Source organism: Morus notabilis, unplaced genomic scaffold, assembly GCF_000414095.1.
Source record: "Morus notabilis unplaced genomic scaffold, ASM41409v2 Scaffold17, whole genome shotgun sequence".
Classification (NCBI taxonomy): domain Eukaryota; kingdom Viridiplantae; phylum Streptophyta; class Magnoliopsida; order Rosales; family Moraceae; genus Morus; species Morus notabilis.
Genome location: NW_010357427.1, coordinates 98,730 through 116,902, shown reverse-complemented (window position 1 = coordinate 116,902; position 18,173 = coordinate 98,730). Strand labels below are relative to the sequence as shown.

Here is an 18,173-nt window from a genome sequence, read left to right as displayed (position 1 = left end):
TGCGAGTAGTACACAACGGTCAAACACGCGTTATTGATCGTGACCGTGAGGAAACAACCCGCTTTCCTACGCGCGTGGAAGGAAGACTCAAAATTCCTCTACTTTTCTGTACAAAACGACAAGAGAGTGAAGTACATTCGCACAAACCGAGAGTGGAAGTTACAAAGCTCTCGTCCCACAGAAATCACCCTCCTCCTTCTCTGCATGCACGTTTCCTTCCCTTACCACCGTACGAACACTCACACTACCCAGAACCTACTCTCTCTGTTTCTCTCTCCTCTCTCTCTCTCTTCGTCTTCTTCCTCTTCCTCTCTGATTCAATTTTTCTCGCCATTTTTTTAATGCGGTTCTCAACGTTTTACGTTCAAATCCTGAGAGGGTAGTAATAATTTTAGGAGATGTGTGTTTCATGCATCCGTTTCTAGTTTTAAATCTCATGATTCTTCACCGTATTTTTATCCCGTACAAAATTTAAATTTCAAAAATTAAAATTGTAGATAATGATTCTGAATTCATTAACTTAGGTTCTCAATGGGCGATGAGGCTGATCAATTCAAGTGGGGCGTAAAGACGGGTGTTGGTCAAAGACACAAAGCTGTCATATTCTACGACTCGTTTACTTATAAAAGCGTTCAATACTCGCTTTACGACTGTGCTTGGTTCTACAATCCCGGTGATGTCGAGACTAATATCTGTAAGATTGTGAGGCTGTTCGAGACGCCGACCCACGAGAAAAAGGCAAGGGTTGTTTGGTTTTTTCGTCCTGGCGAGATACGTCGATTTTTGGGTGACGTTGAGCCAAAGTGGAACGAGCTACTTTTAGCATCTGGGCAAGGAACGGGCCTTTCCAATGTCGTTCATCTGGTAGAGTTTTTATCTATGATTTATCATGTCCCATTTGCTATACATTCATGGTTGAACTTTTTCTGTATTGTATGATACAATTGTTAATTCCAATGTATAGGCATGTTGGTAAATTCACTATGCATGTTGCTAAAGATATGTAGCTATGGCGGATTAATTTATGTTGTAAGGTTAGTTTTCAGTGTTCTTTGTGCTCCTCTTTACCATAAAGGCCTTTATGCGTAGTTGGCGTGATCGGTGTTAAAGAATTCTTTACTACGGAGAGCAATAAAATTATAGAGAAAACAAACAAAAACGTTCGTTTTCGCATATTTGAGTTGAGAAGTAAATTTATTTGAGAGAAAACATTATAGCACAAAAAGTTAGAATTTGAATTTTCATAAGAGAAAAATTGTGGTGAAAAGTTTGGGTTGTAATTCGTATTAGAACAATAATTAGGTTCAACACGCTCAACAATAGGATGTACTGGTAAAGTTTGCTTGAGCATTTTCCTATATTCTTGCAATGGCAGTGCAAACCACATTTACTCTTTACTGTTCCTCTGTATTTTGGATACCGCCATGACCAATTATCTTCCTCTGAGAAAATGTTTTCCTTTTATTAGTTTTTAATAAAGGGTATCTTTATTGAAATTCATTGAAATGATATGAGCTATAAGTTATTCAGGAAGCAGTTGTTGCGAAATGCAATGTTATCTGCACCTCAAAGGACACCAGAAATCCTAGGCCCTCTGCAAATGAGTTACAAAGAGCAGACTACGTTTTCTACCGTACTTTCGATGTAAGTAAAAACTCAATATCAGAGAAGTTTGCAGATGAGATTTGTGGAATTAAAGGTCAGTCTTTCTTTGGTGATCAGCAAAAATTCCAAACTTTTTGACTTTTAAATGGAGACCAATTTCTGTTATGTTTTTAAAACCTTCTGAATGCATTGCAGTGGAGTTATTTTTTAACAGAATGAAAGGTCAACGGTCAACTAATCCTCCAAGTAACCAAGCGGAATTAAAAAAGCCGGGTGAACACTTTGATATGTTTTCCAGTTCCAGGATAGAATTGAACAAATGCGAAGCCAGTCCATCCAGGAGTGGGCCAAGCAAAAAGATGTCTGTGTTAAAAGGTAACTTCTAAAGATACCAACTCTGCCCTTTGTTTACAGTTGGGAAGTGGGACAAATATCAATGAAATCCACTATTCCTTGACTTGCAGAATCAGACAAAGGCCTATATGAAAATCCCAAGCTGAAAGGTTTTGCAGTTGAAAGTGGGACTGTGTCCTGCGTACAAGTTAAAGATAAATCTAATGTGAGACCTTTTGAAGTTAGCTTAACTGAGAACGCAGAAGATCCTCGACCTTACAAGAAGAGAACCATTCTTCTAGATGACAAAGGTTCCATTAGTCAGAAAGGAGTATCCACCAAGAGGGACATTTTCGGAGCAGAGGCGTGTAAGATTATCGAAAAAGCAGGTGCTCAACTTGTATCCAGAGAGGGTCTCAAAACTAACAAACAAGTTATGGAAGTAACTAGAAGGCCTGATGCTGTAAGTCTTGAAAATTTAAGTTTAATTTTCTTCAGTTTACACCATTTTTATCTTCTAGAATGAATTGGCATTGATGTATATTTAACCTTGTTGGCTTTACTATTTTATGTCAACGTAGCTATTGCTTTTAAAATTTCCAACATTAACCACCAACTCTTCAGCAATTCTATTGCTGCTTGTGCTTCCAATGATGAAAAAGGGGGAAAAAATTATGGTCTAACCTGGGTCCTCTTTGCTGTCACAATAAGATGGAATGTTTGAACTTAGAAATAACTTCTCGAATAACCACTTTTTTTTTTTTTTTTTGAATTTCTTGCTTGCAGGAGAGGAGGAATTGGTTTAAACAACTTGTAAGTTCCTATTTACTGTTGGAATCTTAAAATATCCCATTTATGGTTTATTTCAAGATAGCGTTTGATCTTCTAAAAAGATTATCTTGGAAATTTTATTTCTCAAGTTCAATTTCTATGAATTTGAGAGAATCTGCAATTCAAAGGCTTGCTAAAAGAGTAATCGACGATGCATGAAGGTATTTCAAATTATCCTCAATTAGCAAGCCGTAAGGGATGCATAAAGTCCATTTTCATCTGGAAATTACATTTGCTATCATCTCTTTGTTTTGAAAGGCTCTTTTAATTGCAAAATGAACCCCAAAATCTCTATGGTATCCAAGTTTGTAGCATCACTATAAAATAATATCACAAGGATAAACTTTCTTCCTCTCCACAACTTTCCAGCCTTGGGAAGTTAAACTGCAGAAAGCTCAAGAAGCAGGTACACTGGTCTTGCTAGAAAATTTGGACCCGTCCTTTGCGTCAGTTGAAGTTGAGGTAGTTACGATGATTCTCCTTGTAGGTCTCTTTCTATGAAATAAAAGATGAGAGCAGTTGATGTCAAATACTAATCTACTTGAAGAACTGCTAAATCGATGTCATTCGCTTAAAATCTTCAAATGCAATTTTCATTTGCCACCAAATACCATTGGAAAGATAGTGATGCTTTATGGACAAATGTTGTGTGGCTAGGACATTCTGCTTTATCCTGATCCCTTTTCCTCTTCAGGATCTAGTTTATTGTGCCCTTGAAGAAAAGGTTGATGCAAAGATGATACAGTATAGCTCATTTTCTAACCCGTTATACGGTACAGCAGCTGCATTAGTTTTACCGTTTTCTCATTAATGAAGGAATCCAGCTCATGTGCTTGTATTGATTCATTTTCTTCCGTGTGAACAGGCAAGGCTTTTGTTATATTCAAGTCACAATCTGCGGCCGAAAAAGCAATATACGAGTTAAATAGGAGATATCTGATTATAGCTGATGGAAGGTAACTTAATCTATTGGTTTCTTTATTCTCAAGCATCAAATACGGTTTGGATCCATTGAGTCCCCCATTTTGAAATTCAGGATAATAAATAGCATGGTGTAATAATGGGGGACTGGTAGTGTTATCTTGAAAGTGGGATAAAATTCTTCAAACAGTATGGGTCTCAAAATTTTGTCCATGGCCCTTTTTCCTTTTTCGTGATGAAATTTGATGCAGTTAAAACTTCACGCCAGTTTTGGAATTTGGATTTTTGTTTTTGTTTTGTTTTTTTTTTTTTTTATTGCGTGGTTAAATGCTATAGATATTGCAGTTAATTTGGTTAAAGCAAATGGCATATATAGAATTTTGTACTTACAATTGGCTTTGCGAGCATTTGCAGACCTGTGACTGGCCGCAGAAGAAATCTGAGAGTGCCCAGTAAATCAACCAGTTTTCCTGGTCATCTAGTTCTTGACAAACTTAAGTTTCAAATGCAATGCGAGGAGATGGTAATTAGACTCTCCTTCAGATCTGTTTTCTTTTTTGCTTTTCCTTATTGATACATAATTCTCTTTTATCATTTTCGGTCCAATGTGTCAGGTTGTGTCTGAGATCTTCTTCTTCTTCTTCTTTTTATCTTTTATATATATATATATATATATATATATATATATATATCTTTTTGTGTGTGTGTATGTGCGCGTGTAGAGAAATGCGGTATCAACTTCACACTGTTCCCAGCCGAATACAGTTGAGTACGATTTGGCCATGCAGTGGCGTGAGCTACAGGCAAAGTCAGATTTATGGTGGAACGCTTTATATGAGGTCACACACGGAAACCATGCATATAGCAAATATGCCACCACATATTTACACTGTAAACTTTTTTTTTAAGGAAAAATTTCCTGAATAATCTGTCTCAATTTCTTTCTCAACTAAACGTGACATGTGAATTATTGTTTTTTATTAGTAGGTATTCGAAGAATTATCATATCAGTTAAAATTAGAATTTTCATCTAACACAGAAGTATACATTTCTTCTTTTTGTATTTATATTCCAAATGTACTCGTGAGCAGTTTTTGTTGTTCATCATTCTCTCGCATGCGGATAACAAACTTCAGAGACTTTTCTTCAGTTCTTGTTTTAACCTTCCTATCCCTTGTGGGACTCCATCTCTACAGGAACAAAGGAAGGAGATAAATGAAGTCAAGAGTCGGCTAAAACTCAATCGTAATGCGTTGCCTTTGTCAACGGTCTAACCACATTTACGTAAGCTCACAATCTTGCAACTGTATGATTGATCCTCTGTTTCCTACGTTATTATGTTAATACGTAGTTTAGGTAAAGGATTTAAATGAATTTCTGTGATACTTGCCGACTCCAAATTTTTGATCCAAGTGATTTCAAGCAAACAGAAAATCTTAGATAGGTAGATACAGAGGTACTTTTGTGTTCATATGGATAGAAATATTGATATTGAATTTGTTCATTGATGATCAGGTTGGGAGTAATTCCGAAAGAGGGAAATAGGCCAATATTTGAGATGAATTAAAATTAATAGACCAATAGTTTACATAAGTTAATAAATAGGCTAAATTACTGTTTTCGTCCATAATTTGTCTGGTTATGAACCATAACTTGACAAATTATTGTCCATAACTTATCTGGTTATGAACCATAACTTGACAAGTTTGTCCATAACTTATCTGGTTATAAACCATAACTTGATAAGTTATAACCTATTAATTTCTATAACTAAAAATTTGCCTATATACTTTCTTAAGATTTTCATATTGGCCTATTTCCTACTATTTCCGCTTCTTTTATTCGTTTCTTTCCTTTGGTTCGTAATCGTAATTACCCTACGAGTTTCGTAATATTACATAAGTGGCCCTTCAGTTTGTATCACAAAAAGCCCAGTAATTGTCTTTTGAAAATGAACAGAGAAAAAAAAATTAGGAGACGTTTGGTAAGGGGATTAATATCATGATTTGAATCATGGTTCATGGTTAGCTATAATGTTTTCTCTCACAAAAAATACACGTAAATCGAAAATAGTTTTAATCTCATGATTCTAATTCATGAACCAAACGTCTCCTTAACTCTTTGATTAATCAAATTTTTTAAAATTGAGAAATTAGGTGCGTGTTTAGAACCGTTTTTAAAAACGATTTTTACGTATTTCGAGAAGTAAAAAATGAAAATGAAAATGAAACGACGTTTATTTAGTAAATGTTTTAAAAACGATAACAATGAGAATGGTTTTTGTAAAAGAATTAGAAAATGGTTAAAAATTATTTTTACTTTTCTGTTTTCAAATTTTTTAAAATTGAGAAATTAGGTGCGTGTTTAGAACCGTTTTTAAAAACGATTTTTACGTATTTCGAGAAGTAAAAAATGAAAATGAAAATGAAACGACGTTTATTTAGTAAATGTTTTAAAAACGATAACAATGAGAATGGTTTTTGTAAAAGAATTAGAAAATGGTTAAAAATTATTTTTACTTTTCTGTTTTCATTTTTAGTACTTATCAATAATATTATAATATATTAATTAATAAATATGATTTTACTTTTTTATTATACTCAAAATAATTTTTTAAAAATTAATCAAACGTAATTTTAAAATCGGTCTCAAAATGATTTTTAAAATAATATCATTTTTACTTTTTATTGAAAATAAAATAATTTTAAAACTAATTCCAAACGCAATTAGTTGAATGATTTAGTCCCTACTACCCTACAAAATAAATTCCTCTTAAGAATTTAAGTCGATTATAAAGACTGGACTTTCTGTTATGGTCTTTGTCTTCGGTTCTGTCGATTCACTCGAGACGTCCGCGATGTTGGCTACGTTGTCGTTGTCTCGTGTTTTCTCTTGTTTTGTATGTATTAAAATACAAACTTGAAAGGCAAGCGAAGCAGCAAAATAGCATTCTCCTGATTGGTCATAATTATGATTTGTTGGACAAGAACTGGTCGATTATGTAAGTAATATATTTGTTCATGTATTATGATGCTGGACAAAGATCTTATGGATGATGTAAGTAATATATTCTGATACACCTTTGATATACCTAAACCACAAACTAAAAAGAAATGAATGGAAATCCTACGGAATGTTTGCTTCTCAAAGTAAATTTCATTAAGATACAAGCAACGTACCCTAATAATATATGAGCCTATTATGTCGTTTTTGTGTTTTTAATTTCTTTCTCATATGATTGGCAGTCTGCGGAGATTATGAGCATATTGACATAAGTGACAAAATTCAGAGAGTGTTTATAAGTATTTTCATTAAAAAATTTAGCGGAGTTAACTTTAGGGGACATATTGACACAAATAATAAAGTTCATAAGGCACAATATGCACATATTTAAAGTTTTAAGAGCCCGTTGACACAGGAGAAATTTAAGAAATTTATCTTTTTTTAATGGTATAAATAATAAAATGATGAAAAATAATGATTATCTTTAAATTTTCTCATATGTATATATGTGTGTGTGTATATATATATATATATATATATATATCGAATATTTACGCAAACATAAATTAACGCGTGTTCAGTGTTTTTGTACAAGCGTAAATATTATCGTTTACGGATGAGAATATTTCATGTTTTATGTGGGTAGTAATAACCAGACAAAATGAGTAGTTCTAGCGACGTTTGAACTTGATGAGTGTGTGAATACAAATGATTCATAGATTGTGAAACCTTATATCTATCCTGACTCAATCCACACGTATTAACCTAATTTTCTTTCCGACTCCAACGTAAGCTTCTCCTTTGTAGCTGCTAGCATGCCACGTTGCTACAATGCTCGGCCAGGAAATAAGTTTTCTAAACTATCTTTTCGTACAAAAGATACAGTCAAATTTTCCAAACTTTCTTCGCACTTTTCCCTCCAAATTAAATTCAGCGCAAAGCCACTTAAGGCTAACTCAAGTGGTTGGTCCATTCACTTTATTAATTCGAGTTTGTAATTTGAGTTGAGATGTGATTTTGTTTGAGAGCTTTTTACTGTAGCAAAAAAGTTAAATGTGACTGTTTTTGAGAACTTTTTACTGTAGCAAAACTCGAATTCTAAACTCGAATCAACGAAATGAACGGGCGTTGAATGTGCGTGTTTGCACATGTGTTCATTAGGATTTGAAATTAGATAATAATAATTTCATTTTATATCAGATATTAAAGTGAAGGGTCTAGGAGCTATAGACTGTACACCGCATAAAAAAGAATTAAATAGTGAAAAATGTTCTGATTTGCTTATGTAATATGATGTGCGGCATGTGTCATGACACATGAGGCCATGTTTAAGCAGTTAATAGTTACACCAAAGATTTATAATCGTCTCAAGGCCGTTCATTTCACTGATTCGAGTTTGTAATTTGAATTGAGATGTGATTTTATGTGAGAGCTTTTTACTGTAGTAAAAAAGTTAGATGTGATTGTTTCTGAGAACTTTTTACTGTAGTAAACTCAAATTCTAAACTCGAATCGGTGAAGTGAACGGGATCTTAATTTATTTACTCGATCTGTCATTACAATTTTTTCCAAGAACTACGCACTTGGGAAAATCAATGCCCTAGATTATGAATAATATTCGTGTTTCCTTGGAAATTTTTCTTTGAAAATTATTTTTCTAAAGAAGGTGACTCATGCATGTGGGCATCTAATAATTCTTCATCATATTCAAATAATTGAGGTAAAACGAAGGAACCAAAAATGAAACAATGTAGCTTACACTTTTCCAAACCCCCATGGATTCTTGGAAAAGCATGCGAAATAAACGAGGAGTACTGTTGAATTAATACAAAAACAAAAGACGAATATACATTTGTCTTTATCAGTGTTACGAGAAATACTTGAAATTAAGGTAAATATTGATAGAGGATGTACTTATGGCATGTGCATGTTGAGCTTGAATGGGAAAATGTGATATTTTTTTCCCTGTTGCTTAAAGGGAAAATGTGATTTTTGGAAAAGAGATTTTTTTTTTTTTCTGGAATTGGAAACGAGCTGAATTTATTTGACAAAATATATATCCAAATGGCAAATGCGTTTACCAATGAAACAGATTGGATTATAATAGGATTAAGGTAATGCTTGGATACTACATTAATCAACCACGTTGATGATCTATGCAAATATAAATATAAAAAAAAAATTATTAGTCCAAATTGAACTTGGTCTATTACATGTAATATGAACAAAGCGATGTACCTCTGACATCTATTTCTATATCATTACGTGTGAAAATTAAAGGAAAGTCATACACATTATCATGATCCTACTTATAATGCGTGCAAAACAATATGAACTCCAGAGAAGCTAAAACAAACCGTCAAAGGCAGTATACAAGAGACACGTATCTTCTGCCTGAGCTTGATGTTCCAAAAAATTTTATAAGACTTTGCGTACACGAAACAAAATCATCATAAAAGGCCAAAAACTCAGTATTATATATCTCTTAGCCAAAACTGAAAAAGAAAAAATATTTAGTGTGCGACACTTTTAACCCCAATAAAAAAAAGAACAAACCAATGGCATTGAAGGATATCGCTACTTTGAGGGCGTTAATTTTCTTAGCCAATACATGTGGAGTATATTAACTATAAAATACAGAAAAGGAGTATATAAATATATAATACTCACCAAAGTTAGCCCACGTGCTAAAAGCAATTAGCCTCATTCGTTTCACTAGTTCGAGTTGAAAAGTAAATTTATGTAAGAGAAAATACTATAACAGAAAAAATTGAATTTAAAATTTTATGAGAAAAAACACTAATAAAAAGTTTGAGTTATGATTTGAATGACACTACAACAAAAAGGGTTATTAGTGACGACATTATTAACGACGACAAACATCATTGCTAAAATTACAGTATTAGTGACGACATGTCGTGGCCAAAAAGAAATTAAATTTTTTGAACGACTTGTTGTTGCATTAACTATTAGCGACGACATGTCGTTGTATAAAATTTCAATATTTGCAACGACGTGGCGTCGCTAACATGTGGTAAATTTTTACGACGACATGTCGTCGGTAATAGTTAGTGGCGCCAAAACTAATCTGGCGCTAAAAATTTTGGCGCCAGCTTGTCCATTATTTGTAATGACATGTTGTCGCAAATATGAATACGTACAGCTGGCGGTAACTGTTAGCGTTTATGCCCTTAGAAATAAATGTAACAATGTTCTTTGAGACATTTTGACTATTAATAAAGAATTATTTATTTCATATATCTATGTATTGTCCTCATTATGTTCATATTAGTTGAATGTATGATAAGCAAACTGAAAGTCTGAGACTGTCATTCTAAATCTTTAGGTCATGCATGTAAAGTGAAGAACATGCAGAAGACAAGAATCTAAAGATGATAGTCTAAATCATATGATCCACAATCGAGGGAATAAAGTTGGGCGCTTTATTCATGTTAAGATTGTTATGTTGTAATGTTGTCTATTTCCTAATGGAGACGGCTTGTCTTGGTCGTCAGAGGTGGGACTCTATGGGTAGAGGCATTGATATAGTTTCTAAATGTTGAAATCTATATTGGGTGAGACCAAAGTTGAATTGTTTTAATTAATAATTCTGTTTGAATAAAACAATTCACTTTTGATGAATTATATTTTGTCATCTTAATCCTGAGATGGATAGTGAACCCGTATGCTTGACTTGTATATTTTGATGTACCAAAGGGAGACATCCTGACATTATGTAAAGGTACGCTTATCAATATATTATGGGTATGACTCGTGTATGCATAGATTCGTTATTCATAGATAGTAGAATCTATAGCTCCTACAAAGAGTCAATGATATCCTCTTATGCATTATCTGTGGACTGAAAAATATGAGCGCTCGGCCATTAGACTACTCCGTGTTATCTAATGGTTTACTATTTGTAATGGTACGAATAATGTTTTTCTGATGGAGCGGTAATGGAACATAAGATAAATGTAATCGGGAAGGTAAAATAGAACTTGACTTCAAGTTGATTATGGATATCCTATAAGGATGATACACTAATATATTGAGTCATGGACGAGAGCTATTCAGCGCTCTGTAAATATGCTATATAAATCGAAAGTGTAGCTCTAGGCTTTTAGTGGAGTAGTGCTAGAGTTTTATAATCATGAGACGGACTTGTTTATTTATAAGTAGCATTGTGATTATAGGAGCTTGATTTATATATGTCCATTAGGTCCCTTTGCTAGCTCACATAATTTTCTATTATGATACGGTATATTTCCTACATAGCAGTAACTTGTCTTATTTCCGTAAAAGAGGTTCAAAGTTAATATGAGATTGGTTAATTAATTCATGAGTGATTTAGAGGATGAATTAACTGTTAAATTAATTCTAGATAAATTGGTTGAATTATTGTTTTAAGAGTTATTTAATATGAGAAGACTATTATATGACTATTTTGGTCAGACAACTTCTCTATTGGGTTGCTTGAATCAAAATCGAGGCTCTGTGCAAGTTTCCCGTGTTGAAAAACTTGGAAAACAAGTTTTGCTAGTTCAGATAGGTCAACCGGTCCGGTCGACCGGTGAGTTATAACGTCTCTGTCACCGGTCGACCGGTTGTAACGTGTAGCGCATGCTAACATGGTGAAACTGACTTTGTAAGCGAGATAAACTTTGAGAAACCTAATTGTGATGGAAATATGACTTCCTAAACACTATAAATAGCCCATTAAGTCACATTATTCTTTAGATCACTTGAGACACTTTTTGGGGGCTATTGGCAAAAGATTCCTGAGAGAAAAAATTGTTTAATTCTCAAGAATGATTTTTCCTTTGGCTCTCTTATGGTTGGAAGGAGTTCAAGAATACCAAAAGGAGATTAAATGACGTGTGTCCACCTGCACTCCAATCATGAAAACGAGAATAGGAAAGAAGACCAGTTGGTTGAAGCTCTTTTGGTTGCTGTTTAGAACGCTTTGATCTGTTAAACGTGTTGTTTCCTAAATCTCTAAAGGTATGATTTAGATCTTTAGTATTTATGTTATAAAACATCATGAACATGTTCTTGCTTGGTTTTGGCATTGATTTAAATTTTTTAAAATTCCGCTGCGCACTCGATGCCATATTTTCCAACAGTGACGTGGCCAAAAAGAGGCAGAAAATTTGGCAATTTCCCGCGCAAAGGTTCCAGATGGTCTTATTTTTTTCGATGACATATTGAAAAGTCGTCGCAAAAAATGGTTCCAGAAAATTCTTTTTAGAACGATTATTTTTGCGACGACACGCGTCGTCACAAAAAAGGGTTCCAAAAAATTCTATCAAGCATGACTATTTTTTATGACGACCTTTTTAATAATGTTGACACAAATAAGTAGGAATTTAATTTTTCCCAAAACAAGGGCGGAAACTTTGGCGGTTTCCTTAAAATTATTTGTGACGATATCTTAACAAAGTTGTCGCCAGAAATAAGCGTGGGTATATTTGTAATACTAATATTTTAAGCTCCTGAACTTAGCATATAACAATTTATATTATAAGTGTTATATGTGATTTTATGTGTAACAATTTTGATATGGTTATAAATTATTCTTAAGCTTGATTGCTTAGAAGTCAGTATTATATTAGGACTTTAGTTGTAGTTGCTACTTGTGTTTTTTTCTAGATACATGTGCATATGTGTGTGTATATATATATGTGTGTGTATACTTGTACATGTCATATTATATTATAGCATTTAATATTGTAGATGGTAGATGATATAAAAAAAAACAGAGAGAATGTCATAAGCCTATTTGGAAGCTAGCAGCATAAGGACGCTTCTTAAAGTTTCCTCTACCGAGTAAATCGAATCGTCTCTTCCAATACCAACTCCAGCTACTTTATATACATATAATAGTCCACCGCTTGGTATTTCTCTAAATTCTCCACTTTCGGCACTCTCCATAGGTCATCTACTAGGAATTGTTTAGATCCGATTCCACTAATAGAGGAAAAACGATAGGAATTCTGCTTCTTTAGCTTTCTCTTAGATCTAATTCCACTAAAAGAGGAATTGTTTAGATCTAGAGGTAATATATATCGATGATATACCAATATCAATAGTTATATGCTTAAATGTGAAATTAAAGGAAAAGCTTATATCTCTCATGAGGATTATCTTTGAGTAAAAATGTTTGTGAAGAGTGACTTTCTCTCGTTTTAAGTTTTCCTCATTTTGTTTATTATGCTTAGGAAAAATACTAAGGATTCTAGAAGATATGATAATTTCAGTTAAATCTTTATGCGATACAAGGTTAGCAGACTTTTCACTACATCACTTGAATATTAGTATGTTTTTATTGAAATTTTTCAATTTATATATGTTATTGTTGACATGTTTTCATGAGATTTAGAAAGTGTTTCTGCGAATGATGTGAATCTTGTGTTTATTATGAACTGATTGAAATATGATGACGGGCCAAATCCTGGAGGAATAAGAGATTCCATGACAGGGGCATATGAAAGAAGTTCTAATAACACAAGATTAATATTATACAAGGGGGCCCTAAATGTTTTTCAAAAGTATTTGAAAGTGAAAATTATTTATGGTTTACTTACTGAGCTTGCGCTCATATAGTTCTCGTGATGCAGGTAAGTGCAAAAATAGAAGTTCTAGTCGACAGAGAAAGAATGGCTCAAGATCCCATGACAAGTTAGGAGATCTTACGAAATGAAATTTGTAATATTAAGAATTCTATTTGATGATTTTATTTGTGATAGATATTATTTCTTTATTAAGCAGTAATATTTTATTTTAGTTAACGTTTCTCTCTAGAAGACGTTGTTTTTAGCTACTTGCTCGGGAGGGGGCATTACAATTTGGTATCAGAGTAATACATTTCTGGAGATATAGTGGGTGTGTCATGGGATTAAATGCTCAGTCAGCATAGGATATTTGTTTTAGAAGACAAATTATGGTTTTGAATTAGTTAAAGACAGTTATTCAGTTGGAGATATTAGAATTGCCAAATTTCGAGGACGAAGTTTTTGTAAGAGGGAGAGAATTGTAATACCAATATTTTAAGCTCCTGAACTTAGTATATAGCAATTTATGTTATAAGTGTTATATGTGATTTTATGTGTAACGATTTTGATATAGTTATAAATTATTTTTAAGCTGGATTGCTTAGAAGTCAGTATTATATTAGGACTTTAGTTGTAGTTGCTACTTGTGTTATTTTCTAGATACATGTGCATATGTGTGTGTGTGTATATATATATATATATGTGTGTGTGTGTATAGTTGTACAGGTTATATTATATTATAGCATTTAGTATTATAGATGGTAGATGATATATAAAAAAAGAGAGAATGTCATAATCCTATTTGGAAGCTAGCAGCATAAGGACGCTTCTTAAAGTTTCCTCTACCGAGTAGATCGAATCGTCTCTTCCAATACCCACTCCAGCTACTTTATATACATATAATAGTCCACCGCTTGGTATTTCTCTAAATTCTCCACTTTCGGCACTCTCCATAGGTCATCTACTAGGAATTGTTTAGATCCGATTCCACTAATAGAGGAAAAACGATGGAAATTCTACTTCTTTAGCTTTCTCTTAGATCCAATTCCACTAAAAGAGGAATTGTTTAGATCTGGAGGTAATATATATTGATGATATACCAATATCAATAGTTATATGCTTAAATGTGAAATTAAAGGAAAAGTTTATATCTCTCATGAGGATTATCTTTAAGTAAAGATGTTTGTGAAGAGTGACTTTCTCTCGTTATAAGGTTCTTGAAGATTATATACTTATAAATATGTTGTCTTGGCTTTGATGCTATATCATTAGTGGATGCAATACGTAGTTTTGAAATAGATTATAGTACCTAGACATTTAATTCAAGTAGAAAACCAAGAGAAACTCAATACTTTATAATTATATATATGTGGATATATATATATATAGTGCATGGTCTACGTGGTTTACATTATGTATTTTGTATGATGGAGTAATAAAGGATTTGTGTCTTATTAATGCTACAAGAGCTTAGAATATTAAGGTATATGTGAAGGATTGAGATTTGCAAATAAATGGATTTATAGAACTGTGGTGTATGTGAAAGTGATCGTTAGGACCTGATTCCCATTATATTTATACGCATTGAGTCATTGAATATCGTTGGAGATATATTAAGTTTTCCTCATTTTGTTTATGCTTAGGAAAAATACTAAGGATTCTAGAAGATATGATAATTTCAGTTAAACCTTTATGCGATACGAGGTAATCAGACTTTCCACTGCATTACTTGAATAGTAGTATGTTTTTATTGAAAGTTTTCAATTTATATGTTATTGTTGACATGTTTTCATGAGATTTGGAAAGTGTTTCTGAGTATGATGTGAGTCTTGTGTTTATTATGAACTGATTGAAATATGATGAAGGGTCAAATCCTAGAGGAATAAGATATTCTATGACAGGGACCATATGAAAGAAGTTCTAATAACATAAGATTAATATTATACAAGAGGGCCCTAAATGTTTTTCAAAAGTATTTGAAAGTGAAAATTAGTTATGGTTTACTTATTGAGCTTGCGCTCATATAGTTCTTGTGATGCAGGTAAGTGTAAAAATATAAGTTCTAGTTGACTGAGCAAGAATGGTTCAAGATCCCATGACAAGTTAGGAGATCTTACGAAATGACATTTGTAATATTAAGAATTCCGTTCGATGATTTTATTTGTGATAGATATTATTTCTCCATTAAGCAGTAGTATTTTATTTCAGTTAACGTTTCTCTCGAGCAGACGTTGTTTTTAGGTGCTTGCTCGGGAGGGGGCATTACAATTTGGTATCAGAGCAATACGTTTGTGGAGATATAGTGGGTGTCTCATGGGATTAAATTCTTAGTCAGCGTAGGATATTTGTTTTAGAGGACAAATTATGGTTCTGAATTTGTTAAAGACAGTTATTCAGTTGGAGATATTAGAATTCCCAAATTTCAAGGACAAAATTTTTATAAGAGGGAGAGAATTATAATACCAATATTTTAAGCTCCTGTAGTTAGCATATAGCAATTTATGTGATAAGTGTTATATGTGATTTTATGTGTAACGATTTTGATATGGTTATAAATTATTTTTAAGCTTGATTGCTTGGAAGTCGTATGATATTAGGACTTTGGATGTAGTTGATACTTGTGTTATTTTCTGGATACATGCGCATATGTGTGTGTGTGTGTATATGTATATATATATATATGTATAGTTGTATAGGTGATATTGTATTATAGCATTTAGTATTATAGATGGTAGATGATATAAAAAAAACAAAGAGAATGTCATAATCCTATTTGGAAGCTAGCAGCATAAGGAAGCTTCTTAAAGTTTCCTCTATCGACTAAATCAAATCCTGTCTTCTAATACCCAGTCCAGCTACTTTATATACATATAATAGTCCGCCGCTTGGTATTTCTCCAAATTCTCCACTTTTGGCACTCTCCATAGGTCATCTACTAGGAATTGTTTAGATTCGATTCCACTAATAGAGGAAAAATAATGGAAATTCTGCTTTTTTAGCTTTCTCTTCCCGTATTGATACTCTTGAGGTAATATATATATCGATGATATACCAACATCAATAGTTATATGCTTAAATGTGAAATTAAAGGAAAAGCTTATATCTCTCATGAGGATTATCTTTGAGTAAAGAAGTTTGAGAAGAGTGACTTTCTCTCATTTTGAGGTTCTTGAAGATTATATACTTATTAATATGTTGTCTTGGCTTTGATGCTATATTATTAGTGGATGCAATACGTAATTTTGGAATAGATTGTAGTACCTAGACATTTAATTCAAGTAGAAAACTAAGAGAAACTCAATACCTTATGTCCTCACTCAATTGCACCCCATCATAACTTTTCTAGCGGTTACTCCTCATGTGTCATATGTCTGTCTTGGTCATCCGCCTCCAAATCCTTCTGATGATAACGGCGATGATTCTAATAATGCAGCTAATTTAGGAGATTAAATTTTTATTAATGTAACAATTTATATTTCCGCACATTTCTACTATAATTACATTTTTATTTTGTTATTTACTTTTTACAATTATAATTTTTATTTCTATTTTTTATTATTGATTTCCTTTTATTTAATTTTTTTATTTTTATAATATCATGAATTATATTTAATATTAGGTTTAAATATATAGTAATATACAACATTAATTAGTAAAATAAAAAAGTATAAATAAAAAATTAAAATATTATTTGCGACGACAAATGTGATCGCAAAAAATATGAGCCACGCCAGCTAAATCTACATCTTTTGCGATGACTTAATTCCAAAAATGTCATTACAAAAACTCAATGCCATGTCATCTTAACGATGTAACCGACGAAATAATTGCAACGACTCATTTGTGACGATTGTCGTCGCAAATATAATTGCGACGCCTGCTTATCATCGCAAAAATTGTTTTCGTGACAAATCAATTACGGCGACAAATTTGTGACGACAAGTGGTTGTTAAAATTTCATTTGCGATGACTTTACATTTGTTGCAACGAATTTGTGTCGTCGCTAATAGCCTTGTTTCTTGTAGTGTGGCAAAACGAACGAAGATGTCTATTAGAAAAAAATTACACTATGGTATACATCTTCTAACCCCAACTTCCCCCTAATGTTGTAATATGTAATTTTTATTAGCAGAAGGATTAGTTAAGTATTCGTTTTTTTTCTATAAATTTTAGATCACCAATGTAGGATAATAAACATTATATAAGCATCAAATTTGTAAAATGCATTAGCCTGCAGATATCACATAGCTACATATATATGTAAGACAAGGTGGGTCTTGCACTACATGAAATAGCACCATCATTAGTTACTATTTAATTAGCATTTTTCTAAATTTTGGCTTGTGATGATTTATGGGTGTGATTTTAATAGTTATTATAATATTTATTTAATATTAGTGAATATCGTTGTTTTAACTGTAATATGTTGATATGAGAGTTGTAATAAATTGAGTAGTTGACCAAAAAAATTTATAGTAATCAATAAAATCGAACTCTTGTCACACTATATTATCAGTTATCAAATTTTAAAATTGAATTTTTGTCACGCCACATTATCATTTATCAAAATTTTGTATTTAATATTTACGGATGAATAACCATTAAAAATTCGTGTTAGGATTTATATGTGTAAGGGAAATTATTATGGTTCCTTTAGGGGCACGTTAGCGGTAAGTGGCAACCTGCGGGCACCTCTACTTCAAACACTAAAGGAGGCAATTTTAAGCACTATTGTTCTCTCTTAGACATGATTGCTTGGCCCATGCAAACTTTCGTTGAGCTAAATTATGGATCGCTAAATTTTGGATCTTCTTCCGTAGACTTCCTTTAAGATGAATAATTTGCTTGGTTTTCAGTTTTCTCAGCAAGGAGTTCTTTAAAGGAAATATTGCTAAGCCACCAAATTAACAATATTGTCTACTTATA

General features: G+C 32.7%; 1 protein-coding gene across 1 annotated transcript; it reads left to right on the top strand.

Annotated features, from left to right (window-relative positions):
* Positions 1-531: 531 nt before the first annotated feature.
* Positions 532-5,006, top strand: LOC21388623 (protein ANTI-SILENCING 1). The gene is made up of 11 exons (XM_024170344.1): positions 532-864; positions 1,531-1,699; positions 1,801-1,980; positions 2,070-2,401; positions 2,725-2,751; positions 3,139-3,231; positions 3,464-3,542; positions 3,635-3,725; positions 4,105-4,213; positions 4,413-4,529; positions 4,887-5,006. The coding sequence occupies exons 1-11, from the start codon at positions 532-534 to the stop codon at positions 4,962-4,964; spliced, it is 1,608 nt and encodes a 535-aa protein (XP_024026112.1). The 3' UTR covers positions 4,965-5,006.
* Positions 5,007-18,173: the final 13,167 nt, after the last annotated feature.